The following is a 24,711-nucleotide window of genomic DNA, read 5'->3' as shown; positions in this document are numbered from 1 at the left end:
CTCTGGCAGTATTTCTTAGTTGCATTAAATGTCTGGCCAGGTGGGATGGCTACTGAAGGAGCTGGTTCTGTGTAAAGAAGGGCTTTGGCACTTATTCTAAGCCAAGGGATTGTAGATGGCCTGCTGCCTTTTCTCCTCTTTGCTGCAGCCAGGTGGAACAACTGCTAATTCATAGGCCTCGTGACACATAATTCAAACCACAACTCTAACTGCTATTAATGTTGACTGTGCATAATGTCTGTGGCAGTATATCTCAAGTCTAGTTTAGACAGAAGAATTAATGGTAAGGGAGGAAATGCATGCTTCCATGGCGTGATATAAACTCTGGTAAGTGACCAAGAGGCCATTGGTTGTTTTCAGAGATGGCTCTGGGCTATTGAAAAGTGCTTTTGCTTTTGTGAGGCAAGGTGGTTGATTCTCACTGATGCCCCTATCTCTTTTGTGCCATAACCCCCAAAGGTGCATTTGTAAGGGGTGTGGGAGGGGCTGCACTAGATAGAACAGTCTGAAAATTTGTGTGCCTAAGGTCACACATGCAGAAGTGTTTTTCACTAGCACGTATCTACCATTCATGGTCTTCACCAACTCTTTTCCTAGATACAGGTAGGTAGCCGTGTTGGTCACGTATCTGAAGAAGTGTGCATGCACGTATCTGAAGAAGTGTGCATGCGCACGAAAACTCATACCAATAACAAACTTAGCTGGTCTCTAAGGTGCTACTGGAAGGATTTTTTTAATTTCATTTTCCTAGAGTCTTCCTGGTATGGGTCTCATTTATTGAGCACCTAAGATTTCAAAGAGCAAGCTTTGATTCACTAAATGCCTTAGTGCAATCTTATAATCATTTGTGTTGGAGTTACCATTCAGCTCAGTATGGTTTATGTTTTGACTAAACATGCATAGGATTGAGCTGTAGGTCTTACTATTTCTCACCAGCTCATTTACATTAAAGTGTGACATATAAAACAGAATTAAGCACCCCTTTAACTTTACTAAAGAGCTTGCATGCAAAAATCCCTGTAGGATTTTTTTAGTTGTCAGTTTCTAAGGTGGTTTTCCATGTAGCATAGTTCGTGAGATCAGGGTCCCATTGTGATACAGAGGCTGCAGTTTTCAGCCTCGTGGCAGGTGGCAAGAGCTGTGCAGGCAGAGCAACATTGCTCCACTGCCTCCTGAACATAGTGTTGCTGCCAGTTCCTGAGAGGGAGAGCTGCAAGGTGAAGGAGCTCAGCACAGTGTGGTGGCAGGAGTATTGGATTGGCTCCTCAACTGTGCTTTCTCCTATCCGTTTCAGGAACCAGTAGTGATGTTCAGTATTTGGGATGCAGGTGAGCAGTGCTGCCCCATGTTACTGGCCAGTCCAATTCCACTGAAAAGCCCACCTGCAGCCCCTAGATAAGTAAAATGGTACTTCTTAGGGATCCATGTTTGTTCTAGCTCTACAAACCATGTTGAGTGAAATTATGGTTTATGGGGAAACACTATTTGCCTTAGTTTCCTCATATTTTCTCTGTTCTTCCCTGGAAGATTTTTGTACCAAGAATTTGAGGTATATATGTAATGCCCTAAAGAAATGGGATAACCCCCCTCTGTAAGTGGTCACTGGACTCTTTCATTGGGCTGATGCTTCATTTCCTGATAGTGTGACTTGGAGGTTTTCAACCTTTTGAGTCCATGGCTTCCTTGACCAACTACACTCTTTCTCTGACACCCCTGTGGGGCTCAGGAGCCCAGTTATGCCATTCCTTGCTTGCAGGGCTGGCAGTCTCACCCTTTTTCAAACACCCTCCCTTGTGGGGTGTTTCCTCATCCTTCTCTCCTCTTCCCTCTCCATGGGAGTCCTCTGCTGCTGCCCCTGGTCTCTGAGCTGTCCTCGCCTGGGAAGCTTGTAGCCAGGGCTGCTGCAACAGCCAGCCACACAAGCCTTTGGGAGGCAGAGATGCAAGAGGGTACCAGAGGAGGGAGGAAAGGAAGGAGGGACAGAGGCCAGTGCTGCCCGTGGCACCCCGACCATCATTTAAGACACCCTAGGCTGCCACGGCACACTGGTTGAAAATCATTAGTGTAACCAGTTTTAGAGGAAACAGAATAGGCACCCTGGTGGAAGTTGGGTCTGTAAATCTTGGATAGATGTATGCATGCCTATGGGGTCTTTACTGTGGCTTATTACTAAGCAACCTCCTTACATCCTGAAATGTGGGCTTAGTTGGAAATCACTTTAGCATATTAATTTGAGATTTTATTTTGGCTGGACACTTGCATCTTCCTTCTGTCTCATCTCCTTATTTTCCTTCTTTCAGTGAAGACCCTGTTTTCTGCTGTCCCATTTTTCTCCACCTGTGAGTAGAGTACTGTTAGCTAGCCTATAGATGGGTAGATTAGGGAGGCTGGCATTTAGCACTGTGGCTAATTGGTAATTGTGCCATTCAGCTAAGGCTGGGAACATTCATTCTGTCTGCATTTTTAAGCAAACCAACTCCCCAACAATTAAGTGCATCAACATAATTATCACTCTTCTCCGAATTTTGGAACAGTTATTGGCTTAAAGATTGTAGTAAAATGCCCACTTTGGGATAAAACATGTTTAGAAATGCATGCATTAAGATAAAATATGTATTTAAATACATATTTGGCACACTTAAACATTGGATTATTGTACAAACAGGCTAGAACAGATTTATGAATGTACGCATGGAAGACTGACACAGGCCAGAAATGGACTGATTCACCCACCCCTACACTAAGCAAGCTCAAAACTGGCTACTTTTAAGTAGCTTTCTCTTTGGTGAAAACATTATGCAATCTTTCCAAACTTGCTTCTTCAATCTTGCATCCTGCACACAGTTGTGTTCTTTCCTCATGCAGCATTTAGTTCATTGTTCGAGGTTCTTCAGCTTTGTGTTATGACATCTTACTGTGATCTGTGGTGCTGGTGTTTGCCTTGACCACTGTGAAAGAGCTTGTGTGCTGCTTTGGGAATCTATATCCCTAGTTGACATAATCAAGAATGAAAGGGAAACATCTAAAATTTGTTCTACTAGTGAATATGAAATTTCACCCAAAGGACTATGAAGTAAAAATAGCCAAAGTACTGTGTTTCTGAGAAAGCAATACAGGCATCCTTCCACTTATGCACGATCAACTTGTGTGCAACCGAGTATATAGGCAGTGATGGGGAATAAATTTAATTCATACTGGGAAATGGAAGGAGAGCTGGAGAACACATTTGGCTCATGAGGAGACCCTTCCCAGAGCCATAATTGGACTTTAGTGAAGGTGGAAAGGAGACTGGAGGTCCAGCAGGGCTTTGTTTACACTTCTCAGCCTCCTTGCCCAACAGCTGATGTGTGGGGTGGTGGTGCAGCACCACTTTTCCGCATGTCTTCCAGCCTCCAGCCGCCCGCAGAGTTTCAGTTCCAGTTGTGGATATTTTGGGTAGTTTTTTTTATTTGAATTGGAGAAGAGATCAGCAAACAGGACAGATAAAGGATTCTCCCCACTCACATTATTTTCACATATGCGTGTGGGATGCCTGTATTTTGGTCACTACTACAACATCTAGTCACACTATGCTACGCTATGCTAGTCTTGGTCAGTTTGTTGTAAAAGGTATCTTAATAGAAAGGTGCAGAGTTGGGGGGGTCAGTAAACCCCATTTGTCAAGAATCCTGAAGTGGCCAATCCTTTATTGTAGGTACCAAGTTTTAAGTAGGAACCATTAATTTTTGCAATTAATATAGTTCCTTCTAGTGTTTATAAAAGGATTTGTCATGTCTCAAATGATTCCATTTCTTTTTACTCTTCAGAAGAGAATGCTTCTGACCTGTGTTGTGTAATTTCCTGCTTGGTTCAAGTTATGATGGATGCACACTGCAGAACTAAGCTGGGATTTCAGAGTCTTATTCAAAAAGAATGGATCATGGGAGGACATGCTTTTCTGGATCGGTGTAACCATCTGTGGCAAACTGATAGAGAGGAGGTATGACAAAATGAAATTCTTGAAGTCTTCGAGCAAAACCTTATCCTCTAGGATGGTATTAAAGGGGGAAGGCTGAGAATCATAATGGAAATACTGCATTCAGCTATTCAACAGTAACAACGTAGTATGTTTTTGAAGTAACTTAATTTGGACTTTAGCAAAATGATAGTACAGTATAGTGGAACTCTGTACCTTAAGAGCCTTAAATAAGGAGCCTGCCTATGTAACATGGCCTTTAGAAACCCTTCAGAAATGGGTATGAGACTAGGCCAGGCCAAGACTCACAATTTAAAAAATAACTTCTTCTCATCCCCACCAGCCATACTTAAATTGACAAAGGTCAATGAGGAAAGGGTATCACATGGAATACCCCCTTGGGTAGGTTCAGTCTCAGTGAACTCAATGCATGAAATACCCCATGTAATCTATTGCATAATGTCTGTTTTTTTCCCCTTTTAGGCACCACTTTTCTTGTTGTTCTTGGATTGTGTATGGCAGTTGGTTCAACAGTATTCACTAGCCTTTGAATTTACAGAGACTTACCTAACTGTCTTGTCGGATAGTCTGTACATTCCAATATTTAGCACCTTCTTCTTCAATTCTCCACATCAAAGAGACACTACCAGGGTATGAACACTGGGGGCTGTGGGGAATTACAGATGGGTTGTCTTGGTGCAGCTGAATTCTCTTTGGATTTATGACAGCAGTACAATCAAGTGCCAATAAAAGCCTTGTTTTTATAATGTACAAATGCTAGTATGTTTTTGTTTTGTTTCTGTGTATAACCCATTCTAACAATGGTATATAAAGTTGTGCAGCGTGTTGAATCACTGCCTCTTTCTGCTGGAAACCTTTCACCCCTTCTCTGGCTTCTGATACCTCGCCAGACATTGCTCACATACTCTCAACTCTTTGCAGCCATGAAGGTTACTCTTCTTATAAAAAAGAGAACTAAAATTTTGGAATCTGTACAGACACGGTGTAGTATCTGTCTTGTATTGCACAGACATCAGTATGATTGAAGAAAACTATCTTCTATCTTATTCAGAGGGGGGGACCCCCCCCCATTCTCTCCTTCAGTGCTTTCATGAGCTATAGGAATCCTGAGAGTGTCACTTCTCAAGGATGGATGTGAACAAGATAGCTTGAAAGTTGTTCCTCTGCCACAGTTTCAAAAGAATTATGATCTAACTGGGTCCTTCTTTGGAGGAAGGTTATACTTGAGTGCAATATTACCACTTAAGTCTTTAAAAAACAATGGCTGAAGAAATTATATTTTTTACATATCCACCCTTTCCCTCATACTATTTGAGGTAGCATGGGATTCCCAGGTAGTCTCCCATCCAGACTGACAGAGCTGTTTAACTTTAGATAACCCATGACTATGTCATATGCCTTCAGACCATGTCCTGGATCAAGTGGATTTTCTGTTCGGCTAGAATAGGTGTACAGATAAACTTGGTACAGTGAAGTTACACAATGCCATATTGAGAAATGTGTTCAAATCCTGCTAAGTTTATGCAGACCAGAAAGGTGGTTGAGGGAGCTGAAATTGCTGAAGTAAAGATGTTACTTGCAGTAAAGAGCTAGTATGAACTGATGCTTATTAGAAATATATCCCAAGATTTTAATTCTTGTCTGGTTTTTTTTGATAGTATGGAGGAAGCCTTAATACAGAAGGCACCAAACTTAGTTATCTTCACGTTTGGGACTGGTCTGTGCAGTTTGGACCTGAGGCACAAGCCTTGCTGAATAATCCTCTTTATGCTGAGAAGCCAAAACAAGATAAGAGTCAGAAAAAACCTATACGATTCAAGGTAAGGTGTCCAACTCTTATCCTCAAAACTATCATTTTTCTACCTTACGTAAATAAACAGTGGCTGATGACTTGTGTCACCCACTGTTCAGTTAAGGTAGAACCTGTGGATTTCTGCAAATAGTTCTCTCAGTGCCAATATCAAAAGCAAGGTTTACAGCTTACTTTGCTGCATTATTTTCAGCATCAGGTACTTCAATCATTGCCATGATTTGCTGCCTTAATTGATTGCTATGAGTTAACCATATAAAGCTAAGTAAAATAGTGTTAACATATGATTAGGTAAAGAGACCCCTGACCATTGGGTCCAGTCTCGCGGATGACTCTGCAGTTGCGGCGCTCATCTCACTTTATTGGCCAAGGGAGCTGGCATACAGCTTCCAGGTCATGTGGCCAGCATGACTAAACCGCTTCTGGCAAACCAAAGCAGCGCACAGAAATGCCATTTACCTTCCCGCCAGAGTGGTACCTATTTATCTACTTGCACTTTGTGCTTTCGAACTGCTAGGTTGGCAGGAATAGGGACCAAGCAACGGGAGCTCACCCCGTCGCTGGGATTCGAACCGCCGACCTTCTGATCTGCAAGCCCTAGGTTCAGTGGTTTAACCCACAGCGTCACCCGCTGCATCACATAGTCATTTGCTGGTCTTTGGGATTAACTTTGAAATTAACCCATAACAAAAAACTTTAAAATGCAAATAGTTATTTAATTAAAAAGTATACATCACTATATTTTGTATGTGCCCTCAAGTAATTTTTCATTTGAGAACCACTAAAGGATTTGCAGTCTTAAGCATGCTAGGTGAATTCTTTCACAATTCGATGGGAAAGGATGTAATCCTTTTTTGAATCGCAACAGGGGGCTTAGTGAGTTGCCTGACTGGTATGCATCTGAAATCTGCAACTGTTTTGCAGATTTAGGCAGTTTTTCAATAACTTGTAAAAACTTTCAAAGATATGGCCAATTATCCTGTTTTCTGAGGAGGGGCAGTGTCTTGACTTACTGACCCATTAAATGTTTTTGTCGGTTGACTAAATTTAATTCTAATTTCACTCCTCTCTCAAAACACTATTCTCGGCAACTTTCTTACTTGCCTGAGCAATGTGTTGTGTTATAGCTGCTTAGCTATTTTTTACCAAAACACTGTTAAGATGTAGGCTACGATAGCTGTTAAAATGCAACTTAAATCTGTCTTAAACTAAACTATTGCCTACGTTCATCCTTTTTTTACAAAAAGCATCAACGGCAGCTTTCCTTACCATTGACACAAACAAAACCGTCCCCCAGAAGAGGGTTTTTTAAGGAAGAAACGGACCAGTTAATAAAAAACCTCCTTGGCAAAAGGATCAGCAGGCTGATAACATCTGCTGACGAACTGCAGACTACCTCCAGAGAATTTTATGAGAGTTGGCACTCCAAACCTGCTGATCTCCATGGAATCCTGCTGCCACGCTTGGAAGGACCAGAAATCAAAGTGTGGGCGCAGAGATACTTGCGATGGATCCCTGAAGCTCAGCTGCCTAGTGGTGGGACAGTTGCCACTGCAACAAAAGTCTGGGATGTGATGGAGGATGTGCAAGGTTTGCAGAAGCAAATGGATGAAAAATGCAGCCAGAGTCTCTCAGAGGAGGGCGCTGCAGCAGAGGCTCCCTTCCAGAGAAATCCTGCTCGCCTGTCTGCTTTATTTCCATTTGCTGGGCTTCAAAGACATTCCCTCAAGCCAGTTTTACCTACGAGCACCTGGAAAGATTTGGAAGGTGAGGACTTGGCTAGGAGAGATGACGAGTATGTTGATTTAGGGGATGTTTGATGTGAGGCTTATGCTCACAAACAGAAATCAAAGTACTGGCACACTTCTCTCCAAACATAAAATTGGTTTCCTGGCAGTGGCTTTCCCTTCTGCCCGATGAAGCTTTTAGCATATGAAGATTTCCTCACTTGAGCACCCGCAATATTTTCTACATGAGTTTTGATCAAGCATTTTAATTAGTTCTTTCCATAAGCATGGGAGATACATAGCTATGTGTTGCATAGGGCCCAGTTGAAAAATAAAGTAAAATACAAATTAGTTGCTCAATCATGGAAAGAGTTAAGGTGTTGGGGCACTCTCAAAATCATAATAAACTTCTTGTTGGAACATAAAGGGGTGGTGGTCTCAGAAATATCCACCAGAATTTAAAAATGTCCTAGTCAGGTAAGAGTGTCTTCCAGGCACATCTTATAATGCATAGAAAAACATGTGCTGTTTGAAAGACACCCCCCGGCGTTTCTAAGAAGAATCAGGTGCCATGTTTAGTTTAGTTTTTAGTTTTTAATGAACTTGACAGGGTCATACCTGCCTTTTTAAAACTCCCAACTAGAGAAATACTAGGTGTTTCTCTCATTCATCCTACTTGTTCTGATCATCCATGATCGGCAGAATAATAATTCATTGTTGTATCTTAATAAGTGTCTTAGTTTTCAGTAACTTAAGATAACAATCTCTTGTGCCAGTCCTCTTTTGTTTCCATCATGTTATTATCCTGCTGCCTTGGTCTGGAACACACACTACCAAGTACAGGATGGGGTAGAACTTAAAAGATGGCAATAAGCCAGACTTTTTCTTCCAGATTGCATAGGGTGCTCATGTTGATCTTCCTCACTAGCGCCAGTAGCTTGCACTGAATCTCAAGTCCTTACTTTAGGAAAGGCAACGAAAGAGCTATATTCAGCTTTGAAACTGGATTTGTCATCCAGTACTGCTATATAATATAAACGTGACATATATAAACGTGACATTAAAGCTAGCTATGAATGTAAAGTTTATGCATTGGAGTTGAATTGCTGGATGTTGTCACAACAGTACCTCAGTTATAAAAGCCATATGAAAACTGCTTATTGTCTGCCTGAAATTTCAGCTCTGAAATAGAGGCTTTGAGAAGTCAAGAGGGTAAAGTCTTAATGTACATAAATTCAGAAGTAGCCCACAAGATAGAATTGGCTCTTAGTAACCCTTCCTCCTTGGAGGGCTGGAGCTTCATGGATATGACAGTGCACAAGTGGTTATTGTACTAGCCCAATGAGATTCTAGGTACAATTTTAAAGCATTGCCTTGGAGTATATCCCAGTGTGCTATACCTGCTTGTTTTTTACGTTGCATTGGGAGCTAAGATTTGACTTCCAAAAGAGTGGATAATGAATTGGTGTAAATCAGAGTAGCTAGCCCTGTGGCTCTCCAGATGTCAGTGGACTCCAAATCTCATCAGCCTAAGCTGATGGGAGTTGTAGACAACATCTGGAGAGCTACTTAGAGCTACCCTGGTATAGATGAATGCCAAATGAAAACCTCAGAATCTATGTTGCCTTATGCATTTTGCTACTGTAAGCCCCTTGAGCTTTCAGTATTCTTAAAACACAATAATTCTATTTGTATATGAGCCTTCCGAAAGCTAGCATTGCACACTTTTGTTTCTTCAAATTTATTTAGCATTTATACAGGAGTTTCTCTCCAGTTAGTACAGGCTGTACATTTTATAGCTACTTGATTATGATTTTGAGTTCACTTTGGGTGAAAAACACTAACGATGGAAAGGTTGTTTTTTAAAAAAACATTTCCTTTGACAGCTAAACAGTTGTAATATATTGGTCGTGGAAATGTATTTATATTTAAGCTGTCAAGTATTGTGTATATAGGAAACTCATGGATATGGAGGGATTTTTATAATGGCTTATGGAACTGCTCCACTCTAATAGGAACGAGTATGGTATTGATATGATCAGAACACACCACTGTGGATGGAAACATATTTAATTCACTATACTGAATTTTCTGGTATTCTGTTTTATACCTCCCAGTTTTACACTGAATACAAGCTTAGCATTAACAGTACTAAAGGAAAAAAAACTCTTCCTGTTTACTTTAATGGACTATTTGGACAAATGTATTTGTTTAATAAAGTGTACTTTTACTATTTTAACTTGAAAAGTGTCTTTGTCAATCTCAACGATTAAGCTGTTTGCATAGTCTAGTCCAGAGTTTCCCCAACTTGGGTCTCCAGCAGTTTTTGGACTACAGTTCCCATCACCCTCACCCACTGGTCCTGATAACTAGGGATGATGGGAGTTGTAGTTCAGAAACTGCTAGAGACACAAGTTGGGGTAATCCCTGGCTCTAGTGTTTTGCAGTACTAATGGATGCAGTAACCTTACCATTGGTTTCAGAATTCCTGATAATCAACAGCAGAAGTGCAGATCCATACAAAACTTGCCTTCTGCGTAGTCATACCTTTGAATGCATGTAACCCACTGCCATGTACAGCAGGGATGGGGAGCCTGTAGCCTTCTAGATGTTGAAGCACAATTTGATCTATGGTGGCAGGCCAGGTCCCCTGGTCTACAGGCCTCAACAGTTACTCTATACAGTCACATGTGGCCCTGCCACCAGGCAACCATGATTTATTATTTCATTTTTGTACTCTGCCGTTCCTCTGAACAGGAGCACAGAGCAGCTAATGCACACAGTACTATTGAAACAATGTTTAAAAGCCACAATAATTGAAAAGAACTTTTCAACACAGCCATAGTAATCAGCTTAGCAGACATCTGCTTCAAATCCTTTGAAGTCCCAAATGACTGGACAAATAAGTGTGTTTTTTAGCTTGCTCCAGAATATTTGTCTTGTACCACTGTCCTACTAGCCACACCAACAGGACCATGAGCAAAAATGAGACCAAAGCCTCCTAACTTGGAAGCTGCAGAAGTGAGTGGGGACCATCCCAGCAGCTTTGCAGCAATTTGGATCTACCATTTGAAGGAAGGGGGAGGCATGTCCCTCACCTCTTTACATCAGGGGAGGAAAAGCTCCTGCAGCCCCTGAGCAATGGGTCTGCTAGTACCCTCCCTTTCTGATGAAAAGGGGTGTCTTGAGAGGTTTTTCTGTTGAGGTGTTTGCTCCTAATCTGCAGGACTTTTCAATTGGCCAGCCATGGCTTTGACTTCGTAGCTTGCTGCATTCAGCAGCCACTTTTTCTCTCTAGGTCACAGCACCACCACTGAAATTCTAAACTCTACTTTGTAACTGGCTCGGGGCAGGGCTCTTGCCATTTGCTTGCTGCCACGCAAGTCTCTGCTTTGCTTATGTCATCTCCCTGTCTTTGTTCTCTGCTATGGGGATCTCATGAACACAAGAAGCTGGGTCCAGGTATTAAGAGTCTAACTTCATTAAACTCCAAAGATTCATTAAATTCTAACATTTACTAAATCCAGGAATTTAGGGAAATCAGACACCAACTCATATCAATAGAAGAGAGGATTTGGAAATAAAGGTCACTTTAAGTACTCAGTGTTACAAGACCTAACTCACTAGACTCCTGTTATATTAAGATGAATTAAGAGCTGATTTTGTAAAAGCTGAGGGTGGATTAGTTTAGTTTGGAATATATGTATATTTATTGTAACCTCTTCTGCGTCTATGTCACATGGCAGGAAACTAAACCTAAATAACAACCTATGTTTTTGGTGGTTCCCATTTTCATATGTAAGCGGCCTTGAGTCCTGTCACAGGAGAAAGGTGGGTTATAAATAAATTGGCAACAGCAACAAGCTGAAGTACAATTAGCAGGCACATGTACTTGGGTTTACTGGACTGATAGGACTTTGGAAAACGTTTGGTCTTGTGATTCCTGCTCCCTTGCCCCATTTGAGGGCAGTTTTCCGCTTATGTCCTAAGGAGTTGCACAGCCTACTCCCATGTCATGCATGGGGAAACAAAGTTCAAATGTAATAGAGATGGAAAAGGGAACAGGAAGCACAAGCCAGCTGTGCTTCTGCTTCCTGTTCTTGTTGTGTTTCATGTCTGAAGTGGCTTTTCCTCTTAAAAGATTTGCAGGGAGGGGGAGGGATACTTGAAGGCTTGCAAACTTGTTAACAGTAGCTCTTCAGAAGGCAGACCTTATTTTAAGGACAGGAAGCTCTCTCTTGGCTTGGGCACAGGGCCTGCCTGTAGTCAGCATTTGCTAGGATTTTCCCACCCAGTGCCTTTCTGTTTTGTAGCCACATTCTGTTGGATCCCTTCTCCCCAGTGTACTTGAAGGCACAAAGCCAATACAAAATTAGCAGCCTCATAACTTAAAAATTATATATCCACAAAGATTGGAGAATTTTAAGCAAATCTCAGTTGCTACGGAAAAGTAGAAAATGGTGGTGCTTTCCAGAGATTTTACAATAAGCTGTAAAAGAAAAATTGCCATTCTTTTTAGGGTTTTTTTTTTGCTAGAGCAGGGGTTCCCAAATTGTGGTCCACAGACCACTAATGGCCTGCAAGCTTCATTGAGGTGGTCCATGTGAAGGACACTTCTAATGTTAGTTCTATGGCATGCAAATTGTAATGCAATAAAATACAACATAGGAAATAAAAGGAATAGAAATATAATTAAAAACCAACAGCACGTACGAGCTGCCACAGTGCATTTCAGTTGCTATAACAGGCAGAAAAATCATTGAGTGGTCGGCCATGACCCTGGGCAATTTTCAAGGAGTGTGTGGGGGAAAGTTTGAACTGCTGTGCTAGAGATTTCCTTATCTCATGAATGCCTTCATGGAATGGAAAAGGGTGATGAAAATGTACCAGTTTGTTCGGCTGGGCTGCAGAAGACTTTTTGTGTACCCATAATTGACGTACTTCAACAAACAATGGAAGCACACAGCCTTCTTTTGGAGAGAGATCATATCAGATGGTGCTGATATGCTGATACTACTTGCTAGATTCCCTTCTCAAGCTCCTTTTAAACTTTTTATTTTGAAGATGTTAGTGACAATACTGCTTCCCAGCAACTGTCATAATGGGAAAGTGTGCCCTTGCACCCCAGGGTGCATAAACTCTTAAGGCCAAGATACTGCCTAAAAACCTAGTCAATTTATAGATTTAGTTGCAAAGCTATTTATTTTATACATATGTATCCCTATCTCTTGCATTTAGGCCAGGAGTCAGCAAAGTTTTTCAGCAGGGGGCCGGTCTACTGTCCCTCAGACCTTGTGGGGGCTGGACTATATTTTTTTTTTGGGGGGGGGGGGAGAACAATTTTCTCCCGCCTGCAAAGAGGCCTAAATATGCTTTGCTTTACCCAGGCACAGACAAACTTGGCCCTCCAGATGTTTTGAGACTACAATTCCCATCATCCCTGATCACCGGTCCTGTTAGCTAGGGATGATGGGAATTGTAGTCCCAAAACATCTGGAGGGCCGGGTTTGCCTGTGCCTGGCTTTAACCTGTCCCAGTTGTTGTTCCAATAGCTGCAGTTGGGCTTCTTCAGCCAGCCAGGCGCTGTGGCAGGGTAGGAGGCTGTGTTGGCTGGCGAAGACAGAAACAGCAGCCCCGGCAGAGGAACTGTGGACGGAGGTAGGGGAACCAGGGTGTCGCTGGAGCTTTTACCCACCACCACCTGCTGCTGCTTCTGCTTCCCGAAAGGGACCGCGGAGTAGACAGAGCCACCCACCAACCCACAAGCGGCGGCTGCAGCCACCACAACGACCTGCCTGAATGCCATGGGAGAAATGAAGGAGGCAGGCAGGCAGGCGGTGACAAAGAAAGTGCACATGGAAGCGGTGTGGAAAAGGGGCGCGGAGAAGGAAGGGTACACTGATGGAGAGGGAGGAGGAGCAGGAGGAAAACGCAGCAGCCACTGGCATTACACGCCCCCTTCACAGCGCCACCCTGCTGAGGCGAGCAGGCGGGTGAGCTGACTCCTGCCATCAATGGCGCCCGTCGTGGAACAAGATTGCTCCGTCCCTGAGGGGAGAAGTGCCGCCGTGTGAGGGAGAGGGAAAGAATGCACGTGCTGGTGATCTACATGGCGATTCCTGGACCATCCGCGGGTCGGATCTAGAAGGCAATTGGGCCTGATCCGGCCTATGGACCTTAGTTTGCCGACCCATGATTTAGGGCATGCATTTGGCAACTAAAAGAGTTTTCAGATCATGCTCCCACACTGGCCTTACATTGCTGCACACGCACACCCTGACCTACTTCACAGGGTGGTTGTGAGAATAAAATGGACAAAGGGATAAGCTTGTACACCATCTTGAGCTTGGAGAAAATGCTGAATAGAAATGCAATAAATAACCAGACCCACACCAGCAATGTAGCACCTTGTGTGCTTTCAGACCATAGCCTGGGAACTATGCAGCAAGTTGCAATTTTGTGGAGACGCCTTTTCAACTTTCATGTGCTAGGTTTTGCTGTCTGTGATTCTGGGTATTTTCATAGATGTGTGGGTGAGAGAAAAAGAGAGAGCCCAAGACCTTTATGAATGCAGAGGTTGAAGCAGGACCCCTAAAAGTTCTGTTACAGTGGTGCAATGGGGAAGGGGGGAGACCGCAATGCTCTTAACAGGTATATCCATATTATAAGCACATACTTCACTGGCTAACTTCAAAGGATAAATTGTGTTTGAAGTTGAGAGTCACTTTGATCTATGCAGTATGTAGAAAAAAGAGTGTGCAAATTCTGTTTGTCCAGGAACTGCTGGTAATTATGTTAATCTGATTATGTTAATCTGAATTAAATCATAAATCTTCTGCTCGGTTTTAAAATTCAGATTTGCTTTTCAAAGGGAATGTTGGGTAAATACGTTGTCCTTCTCCACCCAATGGATAGGTATGACTGAACTGAAGCCTATTTAAGTGTTAATTTAGAGGGCAAATTCTCCCCTCTAAATGGGATTAAATATTGGGTTCTGTATCCCAACAGGTCACACTGCAATCATAGTGTATTACTGTTGCACACATATCACCAATGTGAAACTGCATGGAAACCTTCCAGCTGTAAGCAGCAAGAATTGCATATTGCATTTTCTTGCACTTGTCAGTGTGATCTAGTGTGGGAGGGGTTTTATCCTGTTTTCAGTATCCTGGTAGGGTGGCAGTGGAGGGGTGAAGGTCAGGATGACCAATGGAGAGCCAGGCTAAGAACCTCTGAAGCCATATTATAGAGCCATCTAAAAGCTAAAAGCATAAAGTCATTTTAGAAAGCTAAAGACTATTTCTCTTTCTCCTGTTTACCACTTTGCCACCTTTTGTAGAGGCAGCTAGCTTGCAAGGATGCGGTTAGGGTAGCTTGCACCTGAGGTTAAGCCATTTCTGAGAAACGACCCCTGACAAAGAGGACGTAGCTAACCGCCTAGAGAAACTGTCAAAACCACAGGACGCAGTTCTAGGAAACACCAGCTAGGGGTATTTCCTGGAACTAATAAATAGATTATAAGCCAGTAGCGCCACCTAGTGGAATAGGCAACTTGGAACCGAAAGGACACACCAATTTATTAATTGGTTGAGCTTTAATGAATATGCATCAATGACCATAGGAAATTGTCAATCATTGGCTAAAGGGATGCCAAGGGGCTGAACTATGCTTTGCAAGAGGGTATATGAGTTAGCTACCCCCAAGGAGGGGTGGGCATTCTTCATTTTCCTGAATGCACCCTATTTGCTTTTTGTCTGACAAAAATCCAAATAAAAAAAACTTTTTCTTTAAGAAACTTTGCTGCCTGATTTTTTCATTCCTGGTCTGTATTTCTGAAGTCCCTTTCATTTCTGGTGCCAAAAGTGACTCGGATCAGAAGGACTTTAAGTGTCCTCAGAGACCAGGAGGCAGCTCCCTTGCCCTCTGGGCAGTGACGGCGGAGGGTCAACGGACCTCCTGGCTTCCAGGTGCACACCGAACCTTTTCTTCGGAGGGGGACAGAAGGCAACTTGACCCTCTTGCTGTATCCTGGGACAGAGGACAACGGATTTGAAGAGCCGAGGTTGGGAGGACAGGGCAGAGAACAGCCGGCTGGGGTGAGTACATGGCAACAAGGCCTGAGGGGATAGGAAATCCTCCTTTTAATTAAGGAGAAGGGAGGTTCTGATCAAATCTCCAGCGTGGATAGTGGCATTAAGTAGAAGGGTTGACCCCTGAGAACCACCCACGCTTTAGTATTAGGAAGGAGAGAAAGGGGGGGCACAGGGTGGTTACTGTGTCGTGCACGCGTCCAACAAAAGAGGCACTTTGTGCATGTATGTGTGTTACCCCAGGGCATTCCCCTGGGGTCGTAGCAACAAGTACTCCGTTTCCCAGTCGGGCGACCGCACCTGGGCGAGAAAAGTTGCGAAATGAATGTGTGAGTGTTTGGTGTGGGGACGCTGTATAGGGCCATACTGAAAATGGGAGGGGGAGGCTTGAAAGGTCCAGTAATTTCCCTTCAATGCATGTTAAACAACTTCAAGAAAGGATTCAGCGGAGACTATGGCATAGACCAGGGGGGGGACATCCTGACCAGATCCCCTATATAGACAACTGGCTGAAGGTTGTAGATGACAACCCCCCCCCCCCGGTTGAAGAAATGCAGGACTGAACATTGCAAAGTCACTCCCTCATGTCAGGTTTTGGAGAGGGAAGATGTCCAGAAGAAGTGCAGTGTTTATGGAGAAGAATGTACAGAACAGTAAGCAGTTATTACTGCATTAACAGAGGAAAAAATAAATAAATACCCACTTTCGAGAAAAGACCATGAAACAGGATGAAATGCAAGACAGGGAAATAGAATGTAAGGAGGGAACAGACCATCTTAAATCCCAGGTTGATGAACATATCTCTGTAAAGGAGAAATTGAACAAGTTACTAAAATTAAAAGAAATACAAAGAACAAAGTTTTGTGAATGAGCTGAAATCAGTGAAAGATTCACACAACCAGCTCACTTTACAAAATGCAAAAGAAGGGATGAAGATTTAGCTAATTTATCCAGACAACTTGCTGAACATACTGACCATCTAGAAATTGTCAGAAGGTCACTGCAAGGAAAGGCAGAGATTGTGATATCCCTAAAAGACAAGCTTAAAGTTGTGGAGCAGCAGGCTTTTGCAAAATCGGGATCCTAGGCTTCAATATTTTAGCAAAACCTCTAAATGAGAGTACCAGAGGAAGAGAAAGAGACCCCTTTGAGTGGGGACCGGCCCAACAAGAAGCCTTTGAGACTATCAAGCAATTAGATTCCACAGTGAAAGGCTGGCCACCCTGTCTGTGGGCTGTCACTGCCACCGTCACACTAGTGGAAGAAGCAGACAGGTTCATGTTTGGCCAGGAGATGCATGTGAATGTGCCCCATTCGGTTCTCACCCTTATGGAATATAAGGACTATACAGGCTGAAACAGGCTTTGCCCAACCCATTGAGAAGTCTGCAGGCGCAGTGGAAGCTTGTGAAGTAGACGTGCCTGATCCTCTAGAGAGACCAAAGGGTCCTAGCCATTTTAAGGGCCAGCCTTGATTCTTGGCTGTTGCCAATATTCCAAGGGAGGAAGCCCTGGGTCGTGTGGCAGGAACTGAAGACAGCATGTCAGGCCACAGTGGCAGCCAGACCAGAAGGGGCTGTAGGATGCCCAGAAAGCCCAGAGGGGGCTAGAGGATGCCCAGAAAAAGTACCAAGCCCAGAGGGGGCTGAGGCTGTTTTGGGAAGTTGTTTCTACGCTTCAATAAATCTGTGTGATGGACTGTGGGCTGGAGAGAGGCTGAGAGAAGGGAAGAGGAAGGCAGTTACAAGTTGTTCCTCAGGCAGAAGAGCACCCAGAAGTGGGGGTGCAAGCCAGGCAAGCCGTTCCAAGAGTTCTAAGAAAGCCAAAGTCTCCAAGAGTTGTTTGTGCTCTGAGGCGAAGTCCAACAGCAAAAGGCATTGCCCTGCAATTGGCAGCTGGATGCAAGGCTATAACGTCCAGAAGTTGAGACGTTACTGGAAGCAGCATGGGGTCCCGAAGAGATTGCCGTGATGCACTGCAAAGGCCATGGGAGAGGCCGGGACATGGTCACTAGGGGCAACCGGAAGGCAGATAACGCAGCTCGTGAAGCAGTTTTGAAACCTCCACCAGCACTCAACGCAGCCCTCATCCCACAACTCACTCCAGACGATGTGGAACCACGCTACACACCGGAGGAACAACAGTTGGCACGCCAGGAAGGAGCAACACTCCAGGAGGGATGGTTCCATCTACCAGACAACCGTGTTTTTGTGCCCCAACATCTGGCTACCGTGATTGTGAAGAATTACCACGAGTCCACTCATCTAGGGGGTCCAGCTGCCAGAGTACACCTTGGGAGACTTTTCTATATCACTAACCTTTCTCAACTAGTTGCTGCTATATCCCAAAGGTGTGTCCTGTGCGCCAAGAACACCCCCAGACAAGGCCACCTTCCCCCACCGGGCGTACAACACGTGGGCTTCACCCCTATGGAAAGCCTGATTGTGGACTTCACTGAACTACCTCCAGTTAGGGGCATCAAATACCTGCTTGTGTTTGTCTGCACCCTGACGGGTTGGACAGTGGCCTCCCCAGAAGTATTGGCAGTGACAATGGCCCTGCCTCCATTGATGAAGTTGTGCAAGAAGTGTGCAAGGCACTGCAGATAAACTGAAGGCTACACGCAGCCTACAGACCCCAGAGTTCGGGAAAACCTGAACTTATGAATCACACCTTGAAGACCCACTTGGCCAAGCTGACCCAGGAGACGGGACTACACTGGATAGATGTCCTGCCCATTACCTTGTTTCGGATTCGGAGCGCTCCAACCAAGAGACTGAGACTATCACCCTTTGAACTTTTGTATGGCAGACCACCCGCTTTCGTCCGAGACATCCCCGCCAGTTTGGGGCGGGTGGGAGATCACATCACTCAGGAACAAGTGCAATTCCTGTCCCCGTGTGTGTTTGCTTCCCTTTCCAGGTACTACCTCGAGCCTACACCGTGCAGTCTCGCTGAGCCGGTACACCAGTTCCAGCCGGGTGACAGCGTGGAAGCGCAACCCCCTCATCCCTAAGTGGCGAGGCCCGTATACCGTCCTCCTCTCCATCCCAACTGCGGTGAGAATGCATCACACGCGTCTGATCATCACCTTGTGTCTGACGCTACCGGGAACGCGTTAGGCCACGGGCAACTAGATCCTGCGACTGATCATCACAAGGACTTTCACAAGGACTTTCCCCTTTTCTCTATTATGTTCTGTATTGATTTGCTCTATGTCCTATTGCCCTGACCCCACCGAGCCATACCGACCCTATTGGCCTGCGGACCTCTGCTACGACTGGTTCGTCTTGCCAGTGGTAAGAAATGGCGTGCTCATTGGCTATTGGGAACAGGGGTTTGATGAGGTTGCCGTATTGAAACATCCCACTACCCCACTGTGGCTTCTCTTCCACACCACTGTCCAGCGCACATGGGTACTGCTCCTACGGGAAGTTGCAGAGACGGTCGAAATCTATCGAGTTCTGGACCGCTCTTGCTGTTGTGGGGGGGTAACCAACTGTCACTCAGGGGGTAGAGCACTGTACCAACCCCATCTGGTAGACCAGGTCCTAATCTTAATCCAGGTGTTGCATGGGACGGAGCCTATCTTAATGCAAATATTGCAGGGGAGGGAGCCTGAACCAGGTGCGCATTGAAATTGCTGAACAAGTGCCAGTAAATCCTGCAGCCCCACCTGTGGTTGTCGTGGTGGCTCGAGCCTCCCATAATCCCGGAAGAATACCTGGCCTGGTAACTCCACACATAATACCCTTGAATGTGGTAGGGTATTCTTGTGGCTACATAAGGGTTGCCACCCCAGGCTTCAGCCTCCATAGGCCCTGGTCAGAGACCACGTAGGTAACCTCCACCCAGTAGGACCAGCCTTTGAACTTTACAGAGTCTATTGCCATCCCTATAGCTCCCGAGGCCTAGCAGTGTATCAGTGTCAGGCGGCCACTTTTCCCTGTGTAGAGTGGGAACGTTTTGTGTGTAGACGCTGTTCACGCCTCAGTAGGGCCAGGAGTTAGAGGCCCACATGACCTGGCCTTCGTGGGCCCCCATCCCTTTGGCCTGTGGTATTACCCTTTTTGTGGTATTTCTGTGTTGGTGGTACAGTTCTTTGTTCTGGGGCACCGAACATCCCTTGAATCAGGATGTGGATCATACCCTGCCTCCTGATGGTTCTCGCCTCTCAGATGGCCACCGGGTGGAAGGAGAACACCTTCCTGAACATGACCACGGCTGTGGCCAAGAGCCTGAACAGGTCTGAGTGCTGGGTATGCGTGCGAGGTCACGATTCTGAACACCACCTACGTGGTTCCCCAGCACCATATTTGAAGACTTGACAGGGTCATAGAGGGAGGCCCGTGTATCCACAGGAGTGTACATTTCCTGGCTCTCTATGATATTGTACCTATAGGTCCATCAAGCGAAAATGGAGAACCGTGCCGGTCAGCATTTTCGTGATGGAAAGGGGGGAATGGAGGGGTGAAGGTCAGGATGACCAATGGAGAGCCAGGCTAAGAACCTCTGAAGCCATATTATAGAGCCATCTAAAAGCTAAAAGCATAAAGTCATTTTAGAAAGCTAAAGACTATTTCTCTTTCTCCTGTTTACCACTTTGCCACCTTTTGTAGAGGCAGCTAGCTTGCAAGGATGCGGTTAGGGTAGCTTGCACCTGAGGTTAAGCCATTTCTGAGAAACGACCCCTGACAAAGAGGACGTAGCTAACCGCCTAGAGAAACTGTCAAAACCACAGGACGCAGTTCTAGGAAACACCAGCTAGGGGTATTTCCTGGAACTAATAAATAGATTATAAGCCAGTAGCGCCACCTAGTGGAATAGGCAACTTGGAACCGAAAGGACACACCAATTTATTAATTGGTTGAGCTTTAATGAATATGCATCAATGACCATAGGAAATTGTCAATCATTGGCTAAAGGGATGCCAAGGGGCTGAACTATGCTTTGCAAGAGGGTATATGAGTTAGCTACCCCCAAGGAGGGGTGGGCATTCTTCATTTTCCTGAATACACCCTATTTGCTTTTTGTCTGACAAAAATCCAAATAAAAAAAACTTTTTCTTTAAGAAACTTTGCTGCCTGATTTTTTCATTCCTGGTCTGTATTTCTGAAGTCCCTTTCAGCAGGACAATGCTTTTTAACTCAGTCCTGCTGAGTTCAGTGTCTTCTCCCAAGTAAACAGTTTTCCGGATCACATGTTCAAAATAAAATGTTAGGTGGGCGAGACTCTGTAAGTGCTGGGCATCCCATCTAATAGCTGAACACATGATGCTAAACATGTGTTGCAAACTGCATCTGTTTTGTAGAACTTGTTGTTGTGCAAAGCTCCTTTCCCCAATTTTCATCAGGACAGCAGAACATGGGCAGGGGAAGCTTAACCCTTTTATCCCTGTCATGGTTCAGACAAAAATAATGCTGAGTTCCTTTCATATATTAACCGCTGCCCCCAGCCCCCCTCCCAATTCCCCTTTCTCCAATATTGTTTTGAAGGGATACATTGGCTTGGCTAATATGTTTAAGAAGTGGAAATTAGACCATATGTCTGCACTATGAACACTGAATATGTCATAAACATGCATTGTGATGACAGTGTATTCCTGGATGTGATATACATGCTCTGTTAATACTAATGGCCACACTTACATTTTGCTTTTATGTCCATCTTGGTATGTTGATTCTTTTGTTTCTGACAAAGACATCACACATGCACATACCCAAAAAAACATGTCATGCTGCTATTAGGCTCATTCCCATTAGCAGCAATGGATTGTCATGTTGTGTAAATATTTCAATCACATCAGTTTGTGTTAACGTTGTTGGTTCCTCTACATGAGAAAGATTATCAAGATAATTATTGATCTAAGTTTTGGGGTAATTTACCCAATTAAGCAGTAACATCTGTTGTGTGCAATCATCACTAGTAATGGTTGCCAGATTAGAAGGTCCATGAATATGTACATAAGATAATGGGTTTTTATCTGGTAACACACTGTAATTTTAAGAACTACTAATTTTAAGAACCTGAGCTTGCTTTTTTCCTCCCTCAGCCAATACCTATTTTCCTTGTTGGTTGTGGTTTTTAGATTATGAGTTGCACTAAGAACCTTTTTGAATAAAGAGTGGGATACAACTGCTTTAAGTAATAAAATGCTGTTAAATATATTTGCTGCAGAGAGATTTGCAGCAGGTCACAAGGATTTCTGCCCCAGGTATCTGTAAGATGCCAGTCAATTTTCTCAACGGTAAACTAAGTGATCTTCAGCAAGTCACAATTTTGTCTCTGCTTCAGTCTTCCATTTGCAACGTGGGGATAATGCTGGCTTACCTTGCAGATTTATTTTAAGGATTACAGGGATGAGGTAAGAAAGTGTTTGGACCCCTAAAGTGTGCTTTCTAAATGCTTGGAGTTATTAAGTACTTTACTGTTCATGTGGGGGTATTCCTTAAAAAGGTACATTTGAATGTACTTTAAGAGGGTTTTTTTGTGCTGGGCATTATTAAACCCTCCCCTCTGGTTCACTGTAATTTTGCACTGTTTGATTGAAATCATACTAATGCATGTTAATGAGTGTATAATTATATGCCTTCTTTGCAATTGCCATTGCTGCCTATCCTGTCATTTCATAAATATAGGTTCATTCAGCTTGAAACTGGCTCCCCAACACTGCCATTTTCTGATTAGCAATTTATTCTTCATGCTTATCACTTTATGTGAAAACTTCTACATTTACAGGAGCATTCTGTTTGTGCTATATGCACTCCAGAGTTCTGGACTATTATTTATGCATATTAGTAGGAAAACACAGTGAAGGCATTGTGGTCAAATGCAGTAAAGACAAGATATACTGACATATTCATGCACTCTTTCTTTTTATAACATTAGACTTCCATTGCAAAAACGGCAGGGCCATTTCACCTACGCAAAGGCAAAACTGTGTGTGCTATTAAGTATACATTTAACAAGGAACTTCAGTCAATCACAGTTTCGTAAAGTATGTATATGCATGGTTAAGGATATAACATTTATGGAGCAATGTGAACTGGTCCTAAGAGTATTTTTTTGGATAATAGCAGTCACACAGTGACTATGAGCTGATACCCCAGGTTTTTTACAGCTATCCAGCCCAATAATTCTAGTCTTCTATCATAAACATAGCAGGGGATATTTTCTATGGTACCTGCAGCAGAGTGTCTAAGTGTGCTGCAACATTTCCAGCTTAAATAAAAAGAACAGGCACTCAAGCACTTAAGGCTGCCTTTGGTGCTGTATGGGATTCTATTCTTTTCTTTGAAAATTTTTATTAGAATTTATAAAGAGAAATATAAAGAAGATTATCAAATATATTTTTTATCCAGACTAAAACATTAAGTAAAATAAAAACATAGATCCAGAAGAAAAGGAGAAAGAAAGAAAGAAAGAAAGAAAGAAAGAAAGAAAGAAAGAGAAATAAAAAAGAAAGAATAATTATTTAGGAATATTTAGGAAAGAAAACGAGGTGATAGTCCTAATGAGGCAATTCTCAGTGGCTACAGAATGCTGAATGTCTGCTGGAGGGAGAAATAGTGTGGAGTACATTAGAAGAGAACATGGCTGGCTGATGACATTTGTATATATTAGAAACTCCATGTGCTGATACGTATAGACACTTACATGGTATATAGTTCCCTGATGCGGTTTATTTGCTTATAGATCAGAGAAAGACTCCACTGGAGGTGCATACTTAAAAAACCTTTTTAAAAGTTGGAGCCGTGTAACACAGCTTCTCTGAAGAAGAAAAAGCTAATAAAAATAGATGTATGAGTTAGCTACTTTTAACACAGCAACACTAACATGAATAGACTGCTGACATGAACAAAGGTGTCTCAGACGAGGAGGTGAGATTTGCCTTGGTAGCCAGGAATGCATCTGCCTGGTTAGGGTTGCTCAGTTAGTGACTAACCATACAAATACCAGCACAATCTCTCTTTTGACAGCTTCTTACAAGACAGCTGTATGATTGCCTGCATTTCCTAATACACACACACACACACGCACATATTTTCAGGAGTTGTGGGTGCTAGACTTCCCCTAAAATTCCCGGCTCAAGCTAATGTTAGAATTTAACTAAGACCTAGTGTTAAAACTGTGCTCAACCTGTGCGTATTTCAGCTGTGTAGTAGGTGCATCTAATCCTCTGGAATAAGCAAATGGCAAAACCTAATAAAGCCAGGAATAACCTCTCCTGCATGAGGTGATCACTTGGGGTAATGGACCATTAAGCCATCAAAGGAACTGGGAGTTGAGACACCAATTGAGTAGGGCCCCTCCCTTCACAGATAAAGAGAGCTTATAGCAGAGAGGGTGTAAGCAATAGAAGCAATGTAGCCTAGAGGAGTGATGTAATGGAGATAGTAAAGCAGCGGGTTGGAGAGAGAGGCAGAGTATGATGGCTGATGATTGCACCTATGGGAGAAGAATGCTCTTCTTGGAGTTTAGTGCTGGGAAACCCCTTCTTCATAGGCCCAGGTTGTATAAATGTGTAAATAATCTATATATCATAAAGATACCCCAGTCTCTGCTGTGCCTCAAAAGGAAATATGGACCCTGGGTTAGCGAACTTGGCCACCTCACTGCTCACTCCTAAACAGTGCAATACAGTACTGGAACAAGGAAATCCAAAGGCATTCCATGAAATTCAACCCACAATAAATGTGCGAGGAGACCAGCACAATAAAAATTTGGTGCAAATCACAGGGGCTAAAACAGTCAACCATAACATTGGAGCTGAAACAACATGATCACAAAAGCAGGGCCCAGGAGAACAATACAGGATGCCCAAACTCTCAGGGGTGTGCACTATATGCTCAAGAGGCATTTTTATGCAGTGAATTGACTTGCTTCCCTTGAGCAATGTGGTGTGTGCAGGGCCAGCCCACTCAGGAGGGAAGGTGTGGCGACTGCCTCAGGCAGCCGGATCCGCAGGGGCAGCAGATCTCCATGACAATACAGTGGTACCTTGGGTTAAGTACTTAATTCGTTCTGGAGGTTTGTTCTTAACCTGAAACTGTTCTTAACCTGAAGCACCACTTTAGCTAATGGGGCCTCCTGCTGCTGCCGTGCCACC

At 43.7% G+C, this 24,711-nt stretch overlaps 1 protein-coding gene across 1 annotated transcript in view; it reads left to right on the top strand.

The window, feature by feature from the left end:
- Nucleotides 1-8,678, top strand: part of MTMR12 (myotubularin related protein 12) — a 36,990-nt gene extending 28,312 nt beyond the window's left edge. The window contains exons 13-16 of the mRNA XM_082241885.1: nt 3,807-3,979; nt 4,439-4,606; nt 5,635-5,796; nt 7,034-8,678. Coding sequence (XP_082098011.1) covers nt 3,807-3,979; nt 4,439-4,606; nt 5,635-5,796; nt 7,034-7,606 — 1,076 coding nt within the window. The 3' untranslated portion in view covers nt 7,607-8,678. The remainder of the gene's footprint in view (nt 1-3,806; nt 3,980-4,438; nt 4,607-5,634; nt 5,797-7,033) is intronic.
- The last annotated feature ends 16,033 nt before the right edge of the window (nt 8,679-24,711 follow it).

The sequence above is a fragment of the Podarcis vaucheri genome, assembly GCF_965113315.1.
Source record: "Podarcis vaucheri genome assembly, chromosome: 11".
Classification (NCBI taxonomy): domain Eukaryota; kingdom Metazoa; phylum Chordata; class Lepidosauria; order Squamata; family Lacertidae; genus Podarcis; species Podarcis vaucheri.
The sequence above is the reverse complement of the archived record's forward strand: the minus strand, read 5'-3'. Positions and strand labels throughout refer to the sequence as shown.